Source organism: Mobula birostris, chromosome 23 (assembly GCF_030028105.1).
Source record: "Mobula birostris isolate sMobBir1 chromosome 23, sMobBir1.hap1, whole genome shotgun sequence".
Taxonomy (NCBI): Eukaryota; Metazoa; Chordata; class Chondrichthyes; order Myliobatiformes; family Myliobatidae; genus Mobula; species Mobula birostris.
The window spans coordinates 6,638,553-6,661,722 of NC_092392.1; the positions used below are offsets into that span (position 1 = coordinate 6,638,553).

The following is a 23,170-nucleotide window of genomic DNA, read 5'->3' on the forward strand; positions in this document are numbered from 1 at the left end:
TGGCTGTCCTATTCTTAGCAGCACGTTACATAGACAAAGAAGCAATCCAATTCCACCTGCTTCTGTTTAACTCAGTTGTTTTCATTCCATCAGAGGAATTCTTTTTATTTTCCTCATTCCTCCCATCATTTAATGTGGATTGTTGAAAATTAACTTCCCTTCTTTCCCAGTTCTGGCAATAGTTTCAGACCTGAAACATCAGCGGTTTCCTTTCCCACAGATGATGCATGTTTCCAGCATTTCCCACTTTTATTTCACATTTCTAGACTCTGCAGTTTTTTTTTGATGTTCATCTGAAAATCTCCCCTTTTTCAATCTACCTTACTCACAAGAAACTTAACCTTTCCTTTATGTATTAATTCCCGACTCCCAAGCTCACTTTTGTTCCTCTTGTTGAAGGCATGTGGGAGATAATTTTACCACCTACTTCACTTCAGTCAAATCTCCTTTCACCTTTCCTTGCCCCAAGGAAAACAATCCTAACTTCTCCAGTCTAGCCTTAGATAAAAACTTCATCTCTCTCACGATTCAACATCTTAGCTCCTCAAGCAACTTCAAATCCTCCCTAAAACTTGTCACTAGAACCAGATTCAAACTCACCATTTTATAAAGATTCAACACAGTATCCCAACTTTGCACTGCATGCTTTGATAATGAAATGTAGGATTTTAACAGCATTACAAACCATGCTCTTAACATATTCTGGCAGTGAATGGCTCATGCTGACCTTTTTCCTGCACATCCTTTGGGTTGTGCTCTAAAGCCTCTGGTTTAGAATTTCCTTGTTCATTTGGCCAAAAGGCATCAATTCACACTTCCAAACAAGAGAAAATCTGCACATGCTGGAAATCCAAGCAACACATGCAAAATGCTGGAGGAACTCAGCAGGCCAGGCAGTATCAATGGGAAAGAGTACAGTCTACGTTTCGTCTCAGCCCGAAATGTCGAATGTACCCAATTCACACTTCAACATATTTACATCCCTGAATTACACACTTCACTGTATGCTTTAATGTACATGTGGGAAATAAAGCCAATCATATTCAATTATATTTATTAAATTTCATCACCTCCTCCTTGTCAACCTGTTCTGCCATTCTAACCAGCTTCTCTAATCTGGCACGAGTGCAGATACACCCAGCCCTGAGATACCAGACAAGGTCATTTGATTCCAAACAATTGGTTTATTGATCAGTACAGAATGTCTTTCTGGTGCTTTCTCCTCCCTCCCATCTCACCTCTCCCTTCTCCTTTTCCCAACCACTCTCCCTACCCCCTTCCCACTCTGAGTCCACAAGAGACTAACATCAGAATCGGGCTTATCATTGCTTACATATGTCATGAAATTTGTTTCATTTTTCTGTGGCAGCAGAACAGTGCAATACATAATATTATTACAGTTCTGTGCAAAAGTCTTGGGCTTCCTCACTATATATATGTGCCTGCAACTTTTGCACAGTACTGTAGATGGAATGGATAGGGCGAAGTCTCGGACTTGAGGGCACAGACTCTGAATAAAAATATGTTTCTTTAGAACAGAAATGAAAAGGATTTCTTTAGCCAGAGGACCGTTAATCTGTGGAATTCATTGTCACGGATGGCTGTGAAGCCAAGTCATTGAGTATATTTAAAGCAGAGGTTGATAGATTCATCTCTAGTAAGGATGTCAAAGGTTACGTGGAGAAGACAGGAGAATGGGGTTGAGAGGGATAATAAATCAGCCATGATGGAATGGCGGAGTAGACTCAATGGGCCAAATCGCCTAATTCTGCTCTTGGTTTATGGTCTAAAATTTACGAAGGCAACATGGTATGAAGGGATTACATGGATTTCAGTAAGGCTTTTTGACTTTTGACAAGGTCCTGTATGGTAGGAGGGTTCCGGAAGGCGAAAGAACAGAGAACCTGAAATACGTGGAGAAACTGGATCCAAGTTTGTCTCGGAGATAGGAAGCAGAGGGTAATGGGGAATGGCTGTTTCTCTGCCTGGAAAAAGATGCACTGTAGATCTTTTTGTTGGGACCTTTGTTGTTTGCAATGCATATAAATTACTTGGATGAGAATGTAGGTGATCTTATCAGAAAGTCTGCAGACAAGAAGACTGTTAAGAGTCATAGAGAGTAAAGAAGGTTTTCTAATGACAAAGAGACATAAATCAATTGGAACGTGAGTGGTGGCAGATGGACTTTAAGTGTGAGCTAATATAATTTGGGAAGTTGAACTCTAGTTGGATATATAGTAAGTGGCTGGGACCTCAGGAGTGCTGATGTCCAGAGGAGCTTCGGAATCAAGTCTATAGCTCACTCAAAGTGGTGACATAGGTGGATAGAGCATTGGGTATGCTTGTGTAGATAGTAGGAATCTTTCCCAGGGCGGGAAGTCTGAAGCTAGCGTACAGTGAAAGGAGAAATTTAAAGGTGATCAGTCAGAGGGAGGTGGTTATGTGGAACCAGCTCCAAGGGTACTCGTAGAGGCATGTTCAATTATAATATCTGAAAGGCATTTAGAAAGCTACCTGGACGGGAGAGGCACAGAGGAATGTGGGCCTAATGGGACTGGTGTAGACAGACATCACAGTCGGATGGACAGCATCCTTTTCTGTATGGCGTGATCCAATGTCATTCACTCACTTTGCTTTTACTATCACACCATTTCATGCACTCACCATTTAATCTTAATTCCACAATGGTCTCAATGTATTCAGTCCCTTCTTCTTCAAATACAAAGCAGGTGTAGTTACCCACGTCGAATAATGTCACGTTTTCCAATTTTAGGCTCACATTCCCTTTGAGGAATTCCGAGTGAAACAGCTGAGTGCGGCCTCTGAACTGTGCATCCTGATGCTCTGGATGGTCCAATCCAGAGTAGAAGCTGTAAGCCACAGTGAGAGTGTCTGTCCGCTGCCACGTGATAACCAGGTTGTGCAGATTGAGGTTGGCTGCAACTGGAAAGGTGCAGGGCAACAAGACATCTTCATTCAATTTCCCATAGGACTGGGAGAAAGACCCTATACCTAGTAAAAATATCAGGAAATAAAGATATATATATTACTTGCAAATAAAGTTGGAGTTCAATAAACAATCTGGAATCTTGATCTTGAATCTCCACACTTTTGCATCTTGTAAAAATAATAGAAAATAAAAAAATAAATGTATTATTTTGTGAATAAAGTTGGGCTCATCTACCTCCATAGTCTTGTGCATTAACAGATTTTTCACTATAACTTCCAGCACGTCACAAATAGCTCACTGACTTGTTTCCATGTCCCCTGGCTCCCTGTTACACTTCTTCAGATGTTACTTTACAACGAGGGATGTTAGAGGTGAAATTAAGATTCAGATTCTTGCAGGAGACAAGTTACTGCAAGCCTACCACATCAGCGAGTTGCTCATTGGCAGAGAAACAGAAGGAAGTGGACTTGGTGCGGACAGAGAGGTGTCGGAGGAGTCAGTCCGCGAAGGCAGTGTGCAGTCTAACAGTGAGTGAGCGTCTTAGTAGCTTCTCTTGTGATCGCAAGACCCTGCTGGACATTGCTCATGTGGAACGCTGCAAGTACAATTCACTGATTTATTGGGTGGATGGCGGGTGAACTGTACGGATTCAGTCGTAGCGAGGATGAAATCCCAAGCCGCGGTGTCACCTGTTTACAGCCGCCCTGGAGAATTGTGCTCCACCAGAGGCAGTTCGGTGGAGCTTCCTTGCTGGCGTCAGTGCCGGCCCCCAGTGGTTGCTCAGCAGAAAACAAGTAGTATTGTGTTCGACTGCAGACTCAGGTAACATTCACGGACTCAGGGTCTTGGATGTATTTTTTTTGTGTGACTGTATTTTACTGATATCTTATACGTGCTTGCTATCTTATTGATACTATATGTCCATTGTGCTGTCTGTGACTGTTGGTACTGTGAGTTGCACCTTGGCCCCAGAGGAACACTGTTTTGTTTGGCTGTATTCATGTATGGTTGAATGATAATTAAACTTGAACTGAGCTGAGAATATCAGAAATGAAATTAAGATGAAAGTAAGAGAATAAATGACAACAGAATGAACAAATAAATAAAAGAAGATGTGTGTGTCTGTGTCTGCATGTGTATTTGAGAGTCTGTGTGCATGTATGTGTGTGCTTGTATGTCTGTCTGCATGCGTGTCTGTGTGTGCACGTGCATGTGCGTGCGTGCACACGTATTATTTTGTTGAGCAAAGGGATTACTCCTAGATCCTTGAATTACTCTAAGAACAATCACAGGAAACTTGAGTGACTTAAGGTCACCTTCCTAACTTGTAAGAATCAACCTGACAAACTTATACAAATCTCTCCACAGAGGCAACCACTCACCCATTTCAAGCTCCCTGAAGAGAACGAACGCCAACAATATCCTCTCCAAAGTAAAATCCATTGTCCTGAAATTAAAACTAGAATGAGTTACCTATTTTAAGCATCTTCTACAAATCTTTATCAGAGCTGAGTTATGACAAATAAATAACTAAGTTAACACAGAGAGCTGTGTGTCAGGAATAACCTTTAAATACTCTTGTCCTCAGATGACTCAGGATTGTGGTGACACTGAAGGTGAAACAGAATTTCAACACTAATGTCCACCTTCATCGAGAGGTGGCTCCCAAGGAAAAGGAAGTGACCTTCACTGTCAAAAGGCAATATTGTAGAGCAGGGCCTGTTTGGTAATGGACTTTAGATTTAAGGATTTTAATTGCAAGGTCTATCCTCTCATGTTCCAATGCATCAGTCTATGGTGACTGAAGCTCAGCCTTCAAATACATGTACACACTAGTGCTAACTACATCCTGCAGCTCAGATGTTGAGCTGTACTGGATGAGAAGAAGGTTGAATAGTTTCCAACAGCTGCTGTTTATTCGTTCCACTGTTGGTGACTTATGACACTGCTGTGAGAAACACTGGAGAGTGTTGTGGCTATAACAGGACCTTGCTTCACAGTTCACAGTGGGGTCTGTTTATGTACTGCACTGTACTGCTGCCGGAAAAAAAAACAAATTTCATGACATATATGAGTGATGATAAACCCGATTCTGATATGGGTCACTATTGTGGACCGACAGTGAGAAGGGGGCAGGGAGAGAGGTATCATGCTTGGGGAAAGAGGAGGGAGTGGGAAACACCAGGGAGACATTCTGTGATGATCACTAAAACAATTGTTAAGAATCAAATGACCTTGCCTAGTGCCTCAGGGCTGGGTGTGTCTGCACCCACACCTCCCCCCCACCCCCGAACCTGACACGCCGTCTCTGTCACCTGTCCCACACTCCTCCCGTGGTACTCCTCTCTCACCACTCTCAGCATCCTTTGCTTCTGCCAGGTTTACAAACTGGCTCTCCACTCCACGTTGACAAATACAGTACTGTGCAAAAGTATTAGGCACCCTAGCTATACATATGTGCCTAAGACTTTTGCACAGTACTGTCCATCCAGAGGGAATGCTTTCTATGGTGCATCGGTAAAAATTGGTCAGAATTGACAGGGGCATGCTGAATTTCTTTAGTCTTCTGAGGAAGTAGAGGCGTTGGTGAGCCTCCTTGATCATGACATCAAGGAGGTTGGTAAGGACAGGCTACTTGTGATGTTCATACCTAGAATGTGAAGCTGTCAACATCAACATCATTGAGATAGAGAGGAGCAGATGCATTGCCACCCCACCCTTCCTTCTGAAGCCAATGACCAACTCTTTTGTTGACACTGAAGGAAAGGTTGCTGTCATGACACTGTGTCACTAAGCTCTCTATGTCCTTCCTGTACTCCAACTCATCATTATTTGAGATTCGGCCCACTGCAGTGGTATCATCTGCAAATATATAGATGGGAGTTAGAACAGAATCTGACCACACATCAGGACATAGGTATCTTTACTGTCCAGATGCTTCAGAGATGAATGTAGGGTCAGGGAGATGGCATCTGCTGTAAACCTGATTGGTCTGCAGGCAAACTGCAGTGGGTCAAAGTTACGTGGAAATGTGTGCCACGACCAGCTCCTTGAAGCACTTCATGATGGAAGATGTTAGAGCCACTGGAGAGTAGTCATTAAGAGACACTATCTTGTGCTTTTTGGGTAGTTTTGTGAGTTTCCACCACCTCCCCTTCCCCCTCCCACACTTCATTCTCTCCACCCCATTGGCCATGAAGGAATTAAAGCATGGAAGGAAGCATTTAAATGCTTAACTGGAATCAGTCGAGGACAGTGAAAGTAGACAAACCAAGTGCCTCTGTACTTGCCACACGGTTAAAGGAATAAAGGTCGCCAATTTGTGAAATTGTTCTTCAATCTCCATTTTGTGAACTGTTTTACAAATTGGTTTTATTCAGGAATAGCTGGATCAAAGAAATTAAATGAGGCCTCTATTGATAATATGATGAACTAAAGATCTTTTCCAAGTAAGAAGCTGTTTGGGAGATGTTCTCTGGTAAGATAGAACATGCAAGTTTAAGAATAGGGTGATCTGTATCTGTCACCTGCGGGTCACTAGAGGCGAGCAACTGACTGAACTGGCTGAACAGGCTGAACTGCTCTGCTTCAGGGAAATCAAAGGGAACAATTGAATTCATGACTTATGTTGTTGGCCTGTGTTCAACATAGTTACATTGGTGAACATGAGAAATTCTGCAAATACTGGAAACCCAAAGCAACACGCACAAAACGTTGGAGGAACTTAGCAGGTCAGGCAGCACGTATGGAAATAAATAAAGAGTTGACATTTTGGGCCGAGACCCTTCCCCAGGACTGGGAAGCAAGGTGGAAGACACCAGAATAAAAATATGGGAGGTTAATAGGAAGAAGGATAGAGAAAGTGATAGGTGAAGCCAGGTGGAAAAGGAAGACAAAGGGCTGGAGAGGAAGGAACCTGGTAGGAGAGGATAGTGGACCATAGGAGGAAGGGAAGGAGGAGGGGCACTAGGGAGAGGTGAGAGAGTGCGAGGGAATTTTTTTTTAATGGAAAGAGAAATTGATATTCATGCCAAAAGGTTGAAGGCTACCCAGACAGAATATGAGGAAAATCTGCAGATGCTGTAAATCTACACAAAGTACTGGAGGAACTCAGCGGGCCAGGCAACGTCTATGGAAATGAATAAACAGTCGACGTTTTGGGCCGAAACCCTTCATTAGGACTGGAAAAAAAAGATGAGAAGTCTAAGAAGGTGGGGGAGGGGAGGAAGAAGTACAAAGTGGTTGGTGGTAGGTGAAACTGGGAGGAGGGAAGAGGTGAAGTAAGGAGGTGGGAAGTTGATTGGTGTGAGCGATAAAGGGCTAGAGAAGAGGGAATCTGATAGGAGAGGGTAGAAGACCACGTAATAAAGGAAAGGGGGAGGAACACCAGAGGGAGGTGATGGGCAGGTAAGGAGTTAATGTGAGAAAGGGAAATGGAAATGGGTAACGGTGAAGTGGGGTGGGGCAATTACCAGAAGTTTGAGAAATCGATGTACATGCCTTCAGGCTGGAGGCTACCCAGATGGAATATAAGGTGTTGCTCCTCCAACCAGTGTGTGGCCTCACCTCATCGCGGCAGGAGAGAACATCATGGACTGACATGTTGGAATGGGAATGGGAAGTGGAATTAAAATGGGTGGCCACTGGGAGATTCTGCTTTTTCTGGTGGATGGAGCATAGGTGCTTAGTGAAGCAGTCTCCCAATCTACGTCAGGTCTCACCGATGTACAGGAAGCCACACCCCAAGCACCGGATTCAGTAGATGACCCCAAAAGACTCGCAGGTGAAGTGTCGCCTCACCTGGAAGGACTGTTTGGGGCCCTGAATGGTAGTGAGGGAGGAGGTGTAGGGGCAGGTGTTGCCCTTGTTCTGCTGACATATAAGATGTTGCTTCTCCATCCTGAAGGTGGCCTCTCTTGGCACAAGAGGAGGCCATGGATCTACACTTCAAAACGGGAATTGGAATCAAAATACTTGGCCACCAGGTAGTCCCGCTTGTGGCAGAGGTGCTCAACGAAGCAGTCCCCCAGCTTACGACGGGTCACGCCAATGTAGAGGAGGCTACATTGAGAGCACCAAACACAACAGACGAACCCAGCAAATTCGTAGATGAAATGCTGCCTCACCTGGAAGGACTGGTTGGGGCCCTGAATGGAGGTGAGGGAGATTAGTGGGGAGGGATGAATGGACAAGCGAATCAGCCTTGGTGAATTTTCAGAAGAGCAATGTCAAGGAGAGTTGCTAAAAGGGTGACTTACATTGGATTTTGCTCATCAGTTGGGAGGGAAACTGGCATGATGGTGGTGTGGAAAATATTGAAGAAAGTGAAAGGTATCAGAGGTTATAACTAGATTCCGGTGTTAGTGGAGAATGGAAATTTGGCTACACCAGACAAAGAAAAGGCAAAATGTCCATGAAACATGTTTGCAAAGATGCATGGACAAGACAATTTTGGGGATGAGTATATTAAGAGACAATAGCATATTTTGATGGAGGATGGGATAATTTGTGAGAAACAAGAGATTTTGAGAATGCCGTGATGACTTTACGTTGGCTGAACTGAAATTTGCTGTCAATAGTGCAAGTACTACAGCCCCAGGACAGGATACGGTCAGCTATCATATGCTGCAGCATCTGCCTGAGGCAGCCCCAGGGGATTTACTTGAGTTTTATACTAAGGTCTGGAAGCAAGGAATGCCCCTGGGAAACTTGTAAAGGGCTGTGGTGCTGCCTGTTGTTCAACCTGGAAATCTGCAGATGTTGGAAATCCAAGCAACACACACAAAATGCTAGAGGAACTCAGCAGGCCAGGCAGCATCTATGGGAAAGAGTACAGCTGATGTTTTGGGCTGAGACCTTTCATCTGTATCAGTATGGGTGGCAGGTTTTACAACTGGGTTTTAGGTTTTGGATTTTTTATTTGGCTGATCGTTTAGAGTAAGAGTAGGTGAAGTAGTGTCATCAGAGTTTTCAGTGGATAATGGGACTCCCCAAGATAGTGTTATTAGTCCAATATTGTTTAATCTGATAATTTTGATGGTGTTGGGCCTGGGTTTGGTTTGGCTTTACATGCTGATGATGAGGCACTGTGGAAAGGGGTCGTAATACTGCCGATGTGGGAAGGTCTGTGCGAACAGTGTCATCAGTAATGGAACAATGGTCTTTGGACTGGGGTTTTAAATTTTCTGTTTCTTTATCAAAATATATGGCTTTTACTTAGAAACATAGGGTGGATTATATTCACCTTAATTTGTAGGGACGTTTGGTGTCTAGAATTCCTGTGTTTAAATATTTGGGGTTATGGCTGGATGCAAGATGGACTTGGAGAACACACATAAAGTTTTTAAGAGGATAAATGTAAGCAGGTCATTAACTTTATGGGCTGTGTGGCTGCGTATGACTGGGTGCTTCCAGTGGAGCTCTATTGACAATATATCATGCTTTAATGTGCACTTGTCTGGACCATGGTTGTATGACTTACGGGGAGGCAGCTCGTTCAGTTTTATATAGGTTCGGTGTCCTACAGGCCAGACACTTGGAATCTGTAGGGGAGGAATCCGGACCACACCAAAGATGCATTGGGAGTTGAGCTAGGCAAGATGCCTCTTGACGTGCTGAGGGAAAAATTGAACCTTGCATGCTGGACTCAACATATTGATGCAGCTATAATGAAGGCAAGACAGAGGCTATATTTCATTAGGAGTTTGAAGAGATTTGCTATGTTACCATAAGCACTCGCAAATTTCTACAGATGTACCATGGAGAGCATTCTAACTGGCTGTATTACCATTTGGCATGGACTATACGGGATCAAAGTAAGCTGCAGAGAGTTGTATACTTAGTCAGCTCTATCATGAGCACTAGTCTCCATAGTATCCAGGACATCTTCAAGTAGCAGTGCCTCAAAAAGGAGGCATCCATCATTAAGGTCTCCCATAACAAATTTCATGACATACGCTGGGGATATTAAACCTGATTCTGACTTTCATGGTAAGGTTGGAGACATTGCATTTGACATATACAGTTTTAATGGATCGTTGGGAATATACTGGCAGAGTTGGTAAATGTTTTGGGTGGATAACTAAGGAATATGTGTGGGAATTTGCAGATTAGCCCAACTGTGGCCTGGCCACGAGTTCCATCGTGGAAGTTACTTGGGGATAGACAGGGTCTAGTGGGTAGTCATTTATGAAAACAGTATTTATTCCTTTTTGCCCATCTTTACAGATGGTTCTAAAGACCCAGTTAGCAATCAGGTGAGCGCAGGAATATTAATGTTGAGGTGTGGAAAAGGCTGACAGATGGGTTGTCTGTCTACACAGCAGAATTTATGATCATTATCATTAGTCTGCAATGGGTTGAACAAGTTAAGCCAAGTAGAGTCGTTAATAGTTAACAAATAGTTAACAATAGATTCTGCCTCTGTACAGCAGAGTTTAGAATCAAAGGGTTCAAAGAGACCTGATCTGTTAATGGAAGTGTATTACAATCTATTTGTCCTGGAGAGTGTGGGAATAGCTGTACAGTTTTGTTGGATACCTACACAGGTGGGTGTATTGGGTAATGAAAGGATAAATGTCACAGCAAAACAGGCATTTACTAAGGCAGAGTCAGATATTATAGTGAATATAGGAAGGTATGAAACCAAATCTTGTATTAGGTTACACACACAAAATGCTGGAGGAACTCAGCAGGCCAGGTAACATCAATGGAGAAGAACAGAGTCGATGTTTCAAGCCGAGACCCTTAAGCAGGGTTGGTTGGGATTGGGAAATGTCAGAAATTGTGGGATAGGGGTGGGCTCGAGAGGCAGTATTACAATTTGTTTCCAACAGTTCACGGGATGAGCCTTTTGGGAAGGAATAGGAGGGAGGATGTGTGGTTGGTGAGGCTGAGGTTTGGACATGCAATTTCCACTCCACTTGGGCAGTTGTGGGTAAGAATGGGTGTGGGTAGTGTGATTTTTGTTAAAGTCCAGGAGATAGTGGAACATGTGATCATGGTGTGTCTCCAGGGGGCAGTGCTACCGGAGCTCACCAGAGCACCACTCCGGCCCCTCTAGACGGCTGGAGATGGGACTAGGTGCAGTGGATGGCCAGGACGCCTTCTGTGTCTTGTCCTGCTCTACACGTTCCACGACGCTTGCAGAGACCGCCTCCTTGACCATTGGACCTTCCGCTGGTCTCGTCCGCTCAATCCGCTGGAGTCTGTCTTCACATGCTGGGACAGACAACTCCCTATCTCACCAAGGGTTTGAGACCCGTCGGCTACCCTCACCTGGTTTAGCCGGCTTGTCGAAGCCGTTGCCCGGGGTGTGGCCGCTGTCGCATGCAAACAGCTACGGGGAGCCACAGGTGAGAGCTGAGTGCCAGGTGGGGACCAAAGGTGGACTAACCGCCCTGAAAAGGACGCGACATGTTCCCCCACCAGAGGTGCTACCCCTCGCTGACACCCCGTATAGAAAGCATTAAGTGTGCGGCTAGAGGACATGTCACAGAAGCATATCCCTGTTGATGGCAAAATTACGCGTGAAAAAGCACTTAGCCTCTATGAGCACTGTTATGAGGGGGTTGAGGAGAGGGAGAGGAAGAAGTTTAAGGCTAGTAAGGGATGGCTGGCTAGCTATGTAAAGTGCTACAGCCCCAAGAACTTAAAGATCACGGGAGAATCGACATGGCAGATGTACTAAGTATCCTATTATGGAGCCGATCAAAGCACATGCATGAAGTCTCTCAGAAAAAAAATTGTTGATCACAAACTATCAAAAGCTCACACTGCTGCTCTAGGTTTTGAAGATATAGCTAGTGAAGATGCTCTTGGAAAATTATGTGACACCATGAATGCTTCGCATCTAAAGGCAACTTGTTCAATTTTTCGTTCTGCATATTATTTAGCTCAGAATGACAGACCATACCCTGATCACTTTGGCTTATTGGAACTTCAAAAAAAAAAATGGTATTGACATTGGAATTGCACTGCATTCCCGCACTAGTGCTACGGAGATAATTAATCACGTAGCCATTAATATGAAAAAGAAAATTTGCCAGCATATCAAGCAGATAAATGGCAAATTTTCTGTTCTCATTGATGAATCAACAAGCCTGAGCATTAAGACCGCCCTAATAGTTATTTGAGATGTGAAAGTGATAAGGAAGGTGATCCCCATTTTATGTTTTTAGATCTAACTGAACTGCCTGATCAGAAAGCTGCAACTATTGCTAAGCATGTATTGAACTGTTTAAATAACCATGGGTTTGATGACTCCTACTTGAAACGGAACCTTGTAGCATTTGCTAGTGATGGGGCAAGTGTAATGCTTGGTGTCAAATCTGCTGTTGCTAGAATTCTCAAGGAATATTACCCTGATGTGATGATTTGGCACTGTCTTAATCACATATTAGAATTTGCAGTAGGTGATTCGGTGAGAGAAGTTCATGGAATAAATCATTTTCAATTATTTACAGACAAATTGTACTCTGTTTACAGTAGGTCACCTCTAAATCAAAAAAAAAACTGTCTGAATGTGCTTCTCAACTAGAACAACAAATTTGCAAAATAGGCCATGTTCTGGGCACCAAGTGAGTAGCTAGCTCATTTTGAACAGTTTCAGCAGTGTGGCAAAATTATGAAGCACTGTGTTTTCATTTTGAAAAAGCAATGAAGGATGAAACAAGATCTGGGAGTGACAGAAAAACCTATGAAGGTCTGTTGAAAAGACTCTCTTCAGAACAGTTTCTATTGGTCTTAGCTCTAATGTATGACACGTAGCATGAACTTGGTTTACTGTCAAAGTCTTTACAGAAATGCACTACTACGATTGTTTATGCAGGCAAACTGATCACTGCATGGACTGAAAGAGCAATCTGGTACAAAAACTCCAGAAGCTCAAGAGGCAGTTGAAAAGGGGAAGTTTGGAGAAATTACCTTAACAAACAACAACAAAATTGTCTCCATTAATTATCTACAGTTTCTTACCAGTCTTTTAAACAATTTGCAGCACCGTATGTTCACGGCAACATCCTTGAAAGGTTCTCAAACTTCTAAACTTCAAAGTATGTATAAATCCCTGCTAAATGAAATGTGTGTCTTTGATAAAGATATCTGGCCTGCTGAAATACTGCCTAATTATGGAGAAGCTACAATATCGTCTCTCTGTAAGAGGTTTAAGCTTTGTTCTTCCTCTGTAATAAATGCCTTCAGAGATTATGTGGAGGATCGTGGATGCCACATCCCCCAAGATTTACGCCCATTACTGAGCTGTTCACAAGTTATTCCTATTAGTCCTGCTGAATGTGAGAGAGGATTCAGTCACATAAACTTGATAATAACAACATGCTCAAGAATTCTCAAAAATCATATATCATCATTTATGTTGGTTAACCTCCCCATCCTCCTCTATTTCAGTGAAATCCTGAGCCATATGTCACATCAGCAGATGACACCAGGACAAGAGTTGCTTCAGACCCCCAAACACATATTACGCCTGACCCTTTGTGGAAATTATTGTGAAACTTCTCATTGGTGGCATTTGGTAAGTACATAATTACTTTTAAATTGGTAAAGTACATGATTATCATCTTTTTCTTTACTTGCTTGATAATTATATCTTATGATAATTAGTGAGTTCAACCGTGCAATACTTTGTCATATCATTAAATTAAGTATTATATGTTTTATTGTACCAGTTATACACTGAAATGTAGTGATAGACTATAATCTTGTTAATGTCTTAACTATTACAATAGTTCTGCGGAGCTCTGGAATCCATATATTTCTTTCATCTTGGTTTAATGCTTGACATTATAAGAAGCCCTTTTATATATATATATCACACCCAATTTGTGTACCTACTCGTTACATGAATGGGGCAAGGAAATTGCCCAGTGCACGAAATGAGCAAGTACACAAATTGGGTGTGACATATATATGGAGAGGATATAGGAAATGGCAAGCATGACGGGGGGTGGGTGGGGGTGGTGTGTGTGTGTGTGTGAGTGAGTGAGTGAGTGAGTGAGTGAGAGAGAGAGAGAGAGAGAGTGAGTGTGAGTGTGTGAGCGTGAGCGTGCGTGTGCGAGAGCGATTGGGTGAAGGGATTTAGAATATATGTCTAGTGCACATTCTGGAGCAGAGGGTGGCGGTAATGCACCATTAAGCTGGATGCCGACCGCCGTAAAACAAGACACAGACAGACAGACAGAAATGGCAAGCGTTTTGTCAGCTCCGGTACCCAAAAAATGAGCACTGCGGCCCTGTGTGTCACAGATATTTGTTAGAAGGTAGAAAGCTGTTTAGGCAGTTATTAGGTGGATCTGGGGCGCTTTGTTTGCAGGATATTCTGGCACCTGAGGCAGGGACGGTTAAAGTTGTGCAGGTGCAGGTTTTCAACGAAAACAGGTTGGGGAGGCAGGAACTGATCCCTGTCAAGCTCCATTACAGTAGGTGGCAGAAATACACCTTCCTGATAGGTGACAGTCCCATTATCAGAATCAGGTTTATTATCGACGGCATAATTGTGAGGTGAAATTCGTTGAAGGAGCGATCCCTGTGGAGAGCGGGGAGCGGGGAGCTGGGGGCAAAGGTAAAGATATGTTCGGTAAGGGCCCGTAGGAGATGGCGGAGTATGGTGAGTTGGATGCGGAAGCTCAGGCGGTGGTAGGTGAGCAGAAGAAGAATTAGTTACGTTAATATTTGTGTAGAGACGATAAAGTCCAAGCTTTGCACTAATTTAGAGTTACGCAGTGAATTTCCAGCCGCTCCTCCCCCGCTTTGCCCGCCATTACCTACAGCTTTCTTCCGCCTACGTTGGAACACGAATCACTCATTTCAGACGGCGAATGCTGCTTTTACTTGACGACGGTTTAAACATAGTCACACCATTCATCGTGTATCGTCTCTCGTCGGCTATTCCCACCCTCGAATCACTCTTGTTCCAAGAGCCAGACTTCAACATGTCCTTCCTTTCAGTAACGGGAAGTAAACACAGTTCGAAACCGATGTCAACAACAGAACTTGAAAGTGAAACTAAGTGAGCATTGCGCATTTTCAAACAGAAACGAGAAAATCTGCAGATGCTGGAAATCTGTTTTCCATAGATGCTGCCTAGACTGCTGAGTTCCTCCAGCATTTTGAGCGTGTTAATAAGGTATTTTGTCTGATAAACTATTTCTGTGGTGTTTATTTATATTTCGGTAATATTTGAGTAATTTTGTAAATATATTGTTTGATCAAGCATTCTTATTCATTTAAATAATTCATTAGGGGTTATAAATATAAAGTTCAAAGTAAATCTTATTATCAAAGTACATATACAATATCAAAGTACACCATATACGACTGAGATTCATTTTCCTGTGGGCATACTCAGTAAATCTATAGAATAGTAACTATCACAGGATCAATGAACAATCAAAAAGAGTGCAGAAGACAACAAACTGTGCAAATGCAAATATAAATATATAGCGAGAAGATGAAGTAATGAGATAAAGAGTCCTTAAAGTGAGATCCTTGGTTGTGGGAATATTTCAATGATGAGGCAAGTGAGTGTGTTGTCCCCTTTTATTCAAAAGCCTAATGGTTGAGGGATAGTAACTGTTTTTGAACTTAGTGATGCAAGTCCTGAGGCACTTGTACCTTCTACCTGATGGCAGCAGTGAGCAGAGAGCGTGGCCTGGGTGGTGGGGATCTCTGATGATGGCGCTGTTTTCCTGCGACAGCATTTCATGTAGATGTGCTCAAAGGTTGGGAAGGCTTTATCCGTGATGTTCTGGACCAAATCCACTACCTTTTGTAGGATTTTCTGTTCAAGGCCTTCGGTGTTCCCATACCAGGCAGTCATGCAGCTAGTTAATGTACTCTCCACTACACATCAGTAATAGTTTGCCAAAGTTTTAGATGTCATGCTGAATATCTGCAAGCTGTTAAAGAAGTAAAGAGGCTGCTGTGCTTATTTGAAATAGCACTTATGTCAATTACATATGTTATCTTGTAAATTTACTTATCAGGATATGGCTGCAACTCGATTAAAGTAAATGCAAAGTTAAACCCACATTCCTGGACTCCCATGTCTTCCTTTGAATTAGTTTGATGTTTTGAAGTTACAAAACAGTTGTCTGAACCTTTCAAGGAGTATTTGGATCAAATGCTGCCCCACCCATTAAAGTGGGTCACTGATTAAGTCGGTGATATTGCTGTTGATCTGATCCTTGACATCAGATGTTTTCGCTCACTTGGCCATTTAGAGATTTGCAGATCCCCCTCACAAGAGTGTTGGGAAAGAGGAGGCACATTAGTGATCCAAATGGGAAGCCAAGAGAATGTAGGTGAGGACTTAATCTGTGTATTCCCTTTTGGGAGAACTGAGAAAGTAAGTTCAATGCACCAGTAACAATGTTAATCATATTGACAATTATGTCCAAGCCTTGGTTCATCTTCTGGCCACACAAATATTGCTGCCTGACCTTGGCATTGAGTCAGACTTGAAGCCAAGTCCTGGGAAGACTCCCCTTACTTCTTGTCCATGGCCACTATCCACTCCAGAAGGGTGTTACCACTGTAATGTGCCACCAAAGCCAGTATGGAATTGACACTGGTCTCAAGTCTCCTTTTCACTCTTGTGCCAAGTGTCTTTACACAGCTGCTACTTGCAGCCATCCAGCTAGACTGATCTTAAAGAACTGGCATATTCCAATGTGATGATTTCAACAGAATGTACGTAGAACCTAACAAGCAGTCCAGTCCTGGCATCAGGGACCAGGGTCGAAGGTCTATCAGTCACTGCATGTTGGAGATGACCTTCACTTCCTTCATGTTCCTGGAAGCTGCTTTTGTTGAAGATTAATGAAGTCTTTGATGTATTAGAATTCCCACATCTCCTCTTTTATCACAAACTCATCAGGTTTGGAGCTTGACTCTTGTCCAAAGGAGAAGAAAACAGCATTATCTCTACCCTAATGCTAAGAGGCTCTTTCCAAACTATAACTTATGATTGTCATTGCTTGGATCAGCCTGTATGTGACAGTGTTCAGCAACTTACTGGCAATGAACTCCCTGTAGCTGCCACCACTGATTAACTGGACTCACAAAATTTGCATTCTTTCCTTAAACGTACTTCATTTACCTGTGCCCGTCACAAGACTGTTCAAAAGTCTGAACAAAAAATGCTATTTTTATACAGAAATTGGCTAGTTGGCTACAGCTATTGACCAATTGGTAACCTTGTGGATGTTCAAATTCCTTAATTGCATTATCACTCGCCAGTCACCCTACGGTAATACAGACATTAATAGCCAATAGAATCTACACAATAAAGGCAAATAATCTTCAGAATTAATAATTGACCACTAGTATCTGTCACCCAGGAATCCTTCTTTTGCACCTTTATCTTTGTATGCCAAATTGTTTGGCTGAGGCGGATCAGAAGTGGAAAGAATGAGCAATTTCAGTTCCTGGGTGTCAATATCTCTGAGCATCAATGCTATGTCAATGCAACTACAAAGAAGGCACGACAGCAGCTGTATTTCATTAAGAGTTTGAAGGGACTTGGTATGTCACCAAAGACGCTTGCAAATTTTTACAGATGTACCATGGAGAGCATTCTAACTGGCAGCTTCACTATTTGATAGGATTCTGTTTCTGATCTTCTGCTCCCTTATCTTTCTATGCCAAGTTGTTTGGCTTTGTGGTGTGGGGTTTAAAAAGAGCTCAGGGCCTTTCAGGACTTTTCAACGGGCTTCAATCATCACGTGCTCTTGCTTGTTTGGCTGTGGTGGAAGATGTAAAGTCCTTGTGGGTAGAGTTAAAAAACAGCAAGAGTAAAAAGACCCTGATGGGAATTATGTAAAAGCCTCATCACAGTGGCCAGGATATGGGTTACAAATTACAATAGGAGATTTTGACAAATGCATGTAAAAAGGCCAATGTCCTGATACTCATGGGGGTTTTCAATATGTAATAATGGAGCAGATTCAATGGACCAAATGGCCTAATTCCACTCCTATGTCTTATAGTCTTTTGGTCTTAAGGACAAAAGGAAGCTATGGTCTCAAAGAGCTCCTTTGTCAGGCTTGACTGGACACTACCTTTAAATTATCCTCGCCTGCACATTACCTTAACAGCTGCCTAGCTGCAATTTGCATACTGTTCCAACACCAGTAAACATGGCGATCTGCAAACAGGTGAACCCGGCCACACAATCCAAGGTCACCAGACAGGATATGAAATTATTCTTCCAAACCACTGGTTAAATGGAAGAAAAAAGCACAAGGAAATGGCGCGTCTGTGAAAAGCAACTAGACTACGAATACAGACTGTTCCATGCTATGTTATTACAAGTGATAGGTTATTTACCATCCACAAAATATTGATAAATATTTCCTTTTAAAGCTAACTGTTCATGTTGGAAACTGAGTTTGCCAGCTGTACAAGTGTATCATGGGATTGAAATCAAGCTTGCCTGTGAACCATGAACCCTGTGCGCTGTGGCCAGTATGCTCTCGAGCAGTAGATCTCATCCTTTTTCTGCTCGATGTCCTCTTGCAACTGTCCCTTAGTTGCTAAAGTTTTTTTGGCCAATTGTACTAATTATTCTAATATACAGTCAATATTTAAGATTTAACAGGCTATATGTATTGTTTACATGATATGGTGGTTGCCTCCTACTTCAAAATGGAATCGATCATACAGGTGCATAAGAAGAACAGGATGAGCGGTCTCAACAACTATCGCCCGGTAGCACTGTGCTTTGAGAGCTTAGTCATGGCTAGAACCATCTTGGTTGGTGCAACTGTAATGAAAACCAATTTCCCTCGGGATCAATAAAGTATGACTATGACTATGTCAAAGCAAAGACCTGGATCTGCTGCAACTTGCCCACACAATAACAGCTCTGTAGCAGATAGATTCTCTCTGGCTGTTTACTTGGCCTTTGGACCAGCTGGACAACAGCAATACCTAGGTCAGACTGCTGTTTATTAATTACAGCTCAGTGATTAACACTATCATCCCCTTGATAAGCTGCCACACATGAAGCTGCTTAACAAGACAAACTCTCAGGCAGGAGGCAATGAGAATAAAAGGGGCCTTTTCTGGTTGGCAATCAGTGACTGGTGATGCTCCTCAGGGGTCAGTATTGGGACTGCTGCTTTTCACATTGTTTGTCAATGATTTAGATAGTAGAATTGATGGCTTTGTGTTAAAGTTTGCGAATGATACAAAGATAGGTGGAGGAGTAGGAAGCAATGTGAGAAATTGGAAGAATGGGCAAAAAAGTGGTAGATGGAATACAGAGTTGGGAAATATATGATAATGCATTTTGGTAAAAGGAACAATAGTGCGAACTGTTATCTAAATGGGGAGAAGGTTCAGACATCAGAGATGCAGAGGGACTTAGGAGTACTCGTACAAGACTCCCAGAAGATTAATTTACAGGTTGAGTCTGTGGTAAAGAAGGCATTTATTTCAAGGGGAACAGAATATAAAAACAAGGAGATAATGCTGAGTCTTTATAAGGCACTAGTCAGACCACACTTGGAGTATCGTCAACAGTTTTGGGCCCCATATCTCAGAAAGGGTGTGTTGTCATTGGAGAGAGTCCAGAGGAGGCTCACAAGGATGATTCTGGGAATGAAGGGGTTAACATATGAGGTGCATTTGGCCGCTCCAATTGGGCCTGTACCCACTGGAATTTAAAGAGTGCGGGGGGTAGGGTATCTAATCGAAACCAACCAAATGTTGAAAGGACTAGGCAAGGTGGATGTGGAGAGGATGCTGTGACGAGAATACACATAAATTAAGATGTTTGCTGGCCTGGGCTAGCACCAGCAGCATCAGCAGTTGGTCTGCCACCTGTCCTCAGGGAAGGGAGAGATAAGGAACACAATGAAGCAGCATTTGGAGATGTTAATGAAGGAGCCATCAGTCTGGGTATTGTCAAGATCGGCTCCCCCTTTGAACCCTGAACTGTTTGAAGTGATGGACAGGCGATTTGGAGATGTGTAATGAAGGGACGGGAGAGAGAGCTGTCTAGAGCGGCTCCCCCTTTGAACCCTGAACTGTCTGAAGTAGTGGACAGGCGATACCCCGGCAGGGGGATAAAAAGGGACAGGTTCGCTAAGGCAAGACACACACGACACCATGAGGTAACGAGACCCTGGAAGCGGTGCACCCCCGCAAGTCGGCGGAAGTCGTTTTGGAAGGCTGGTGGCGGAACCAAGCCTTAAACGCATAGGGTGGAAAGGTACGATCAGCGGGAACCCAGTGTGTGTCCGCCCTTGCTTGGGTGCTGGGTTCACTGCAGAGGATCGACCGCATCTGGAGGAGGGGTCACAGTCGGTGACCTCAGGTGACATCACAAAGGACTCGCCCGAAAGCTGCTTGTGAGCAATATCGCAGGTCTGTGAGTGGAAGCCATTTTGAATGATCATTCGTTCTTATTCTCTCTCTCCTTCCCCCCCACATTGTCCATCGCCATGGCAACGATTACTGCGAACTGAACTAAATTGGACTGAACTTTGCGTCACTTTGAAATTGGTCATTTACCCCTAGACAACGATAGAGCTTGATTGATCCTGTTATCTTAATTCTGTGCACATGTGTGTTTATCATTGCTGAACTGTTGCATTTATTATCCTTTCGATTACTGTGTTGCTTGTTTCTTTAATAAAACTTTCTTAGTTCTAGTAATCCAGACTCCAACTGAGTGATCCATTTCTGCTGGTTTGGCAACCCAGTCACGGGGTACGTAACAGTGCTTTCTATGGTGGGGATATCCAGAACTAGAGGGCACAGCCTCAAAATTGAGGGGCAATCCTTTTGGGCAGAGGTAAGGAGGATTTTTTTTTAGCCAGAGAGTAGTAAATCTGTGGAATGCCCTGCCACAGACTGCAGTGGAGGCAAGTCTGTGCATGTATTTAAGGAAGAAGTTGATAGTTTCCTGATTGGTCGGGGCATCAAAGGATATGGCGAGAAGGCAGGTGTATGGGGTTGAGTGGGATCCAGAATCAGCCATGATGGAATGGTAGAGCAGACGATGGGCTGAATGGCCTAATTCTGCTCTTATGTCTTATGATCTTATGGTTAGTACTGATCAACAAGCTTCAAAACCTGGACCTCTGTACCTCCACTGCAAATGGATCCTTGACTTCCTTGCCAGGAGGCCACAGTCTGTGTTGATTGGAGATAACATCTTCTTCTTGCTGACAATCAACATAGGCACACCTCAAGGATGCATGCATAGCCCACGGCTCTACCCTCTCTACATTCGTGACTGTGTGGCTAAGCACAGCTCAAGCACCATCTATAAATTCGCTAATGACACCACTGTTGTTGACAGTATCTCAGACGTCAATGAGGAGACATACATTTGTGAGATAGTTCAGCTAATTGAGTGGGGTCACAATAATAACCTCACACTTAATGTCATCAACACCAAGGAATTAATTGTGGATTTCAGGAAAGGGAGATTGGGAGAACACACACATTCTCATTGAGGGGTTTGCAGTACAAAGGATGAGCCATTTCAAGGTCCTGAACATTTCCTGGGCCGAAAATATTGATGCAATCACAAATAAGGCAAACTAGTAGCTATACTTGAACAGGAGTTTGAGGAGATTTTGTACGTCGCTGAAGACTACCAAATTTCTACAAATATACCATGGAGAGCATTCAGCCCTGCACACCATTCACTTATTCCACTTTAGCTGATATTTTAGCTCTTTCGTTTCTGGTCAATTTATTTGGAGTTGGAGTTGTACAACATGGAACCAGACCCTTAGGTTCAACTGGTCCACACTGACTGTGTTGTCCAGTGAACGAGTCCCATCTGCTTGCATTTGGTGCATAGCCCTCTAAATCTTCAGTATCTACAGTAGATGGGTTTTAAACTTTGCTAGTTTCTTCCAAATATGCACTTCTGTTTGCATGAAGAAACTGTTTGATGTCCCTTTTAAATCTCTCACCTCTGATTGTGTCTTTAGTACATCTTCCATGGGAAAAAGGCAATGTGCTTTTACTCTATATCCCTCATGATTTGATATACAGTACCTCCTTAACCAATTTCCCCCGGGATCAATAAAGTATGACTATGACTATTACCACACCCCTCAATCTTCTATGGTCCAGTGAATGAAGTCTTAGTCTCTACGACCTATCCTGTAACTGAGACCCCCGAATCTGGACAACATCAATGTAATTCTTTTCAGCACTAACTGCAATATGACTTCCCAGATCCTGCATTCAATGCCTGACAGCCAAAGGCCAGCATGCCAAATGCCTTCCTTGCCTCTGTGAGGAAATAACAAGCAGGATAGACAAAGGAGAATTGATGGGGGGACGTACTTGGATTTTCAGAAGACCTTCTGACAAGGTGCCACGCATGAGGCAGTGCAATAAGATCAGAGCCCATGGTATTACAGGAGAGATAATAGCATAGACAACAGATTGGCTGACTGGCAGGAGGAAAAGAGTGGAAATAAAGAGGGCCTTTTTTGGTCTCCTACTATGTTCCAGGTTCCTCAATAAATGGCACCACAACCTTACGCTATTCTGCCTCCATTTGGCTCAGATAGACCTCTAGAGCAGTGGCTCTGAACGTGGGCCATGACAGATGTAGAGGCCATAAGTTAGAAACAAACTGGGGGCCATCGGAGTTTCTGAATGGGTCATGATAAGTTTACTCTTTTAGTGAAATATCATTAAGTATATATAGCTTTAAAAAATGAATACATATAATTTAATTGGAGCCCTGAATGAAGTGAATGGGAAAAATATCAAATGTGGCACTAAAACAGTTTAGTCTTTGTGTGTGTGTGTGTGTGTGTGTGTGTGTGTGTGTGTGTGTGTGTGTGTGCGTGCGGGGGGGCGGTGGTGGCACGTCAGTCGTTATTTCTGCTGCTGCTTGATCTTGCACAAGTCTCCATTCACATCCTAGAAGGCGCTCCACATCTGCAGTAAGGCTTATCAGTGAGTCTGCAACAGCAGGCTGGTTTCTCTTCCACTGACCCGTGCGTGTTAGAATACTAAGAATATGTGACGTGAAGGGGGCTGTCACTCGTCCTCGCACCATTGCTCCCGCAAACTGGAGACGAGCTGTTTTTGACTCCATTCATGGCCTCTTGCATCCGGGCTGGAAGACCTTAGAGAAATTGGTTGCACTAAAGTTTGTTTGACATGGCCTCAGAAAGGACTGGTGTGACTGGACTGCAGATTGGGTGGAATACCAGTGGG

At 43.3% G+C, this 23,170-nt stretch overlaps 2 protein-coding genes across 8 annotated transcripts in view; one reads left to right on the forward strand and one right to left on the reverse strand.

Moving 5' to 3' along the window:
• Positions 1-14,946, reverse strand: part of LOC140186664 (NACHT, LRR and PYD domains-containing protein 1 homolog) — a 40,329-nt gene extending 25,383 nt beyond the window's left edge. For 3 of the 5 annotated variants that reach the window (XR_011882909.1, XM_072241089.1, XM_072241085.1), the window contains exons 1-3: positions 14,735-14,946; positions 4,333-4,397; positions 2,665-3,012 (exon numbers count right to left, since the gene is read on the reverse strand). Coding sequence is in view for 4 of the 5 variants with exons in the window: in XM_072241089.1 (XP_072097190.1) it covers positions 2,665-3,012; positions 4,333-4,397; positions 14,735-14,772 (451 nt within the window). In the remaining variant the exon portion in view is untranslated. Of the gene's footprint in view, positions 1-2,664; positions 3,013-4,332; positions 4,398-14,630; positions 14,700-14,730 lie in introns of those variants that run through there. The other 2 variants (XM_072241086.1, XM_072241088.1) reach the window with 2 other exon arrangements.
• LOC140186665 (acyl-coenzyme A thioesterase 5-like) overlaps positions 14,729-23,170 on the forward strand; it is a 113,207-nt gene continuing 104,765 nt past the window's right edge. For 2 of the 3 annotated variants that reach the window (XM_072241091.1, XM_072241098.1), the window contains exon 1: positions 14,730-15,092. The gene's annotated coding sequence lies outside the window, so the exon portion shown is untranslated. Of the gene's footprint in view, positions 15,093-23,170 lie in introns of all 3 variants that reach the window. The other variant, XM_072241092.1, reaches the window with a different exon arrangement.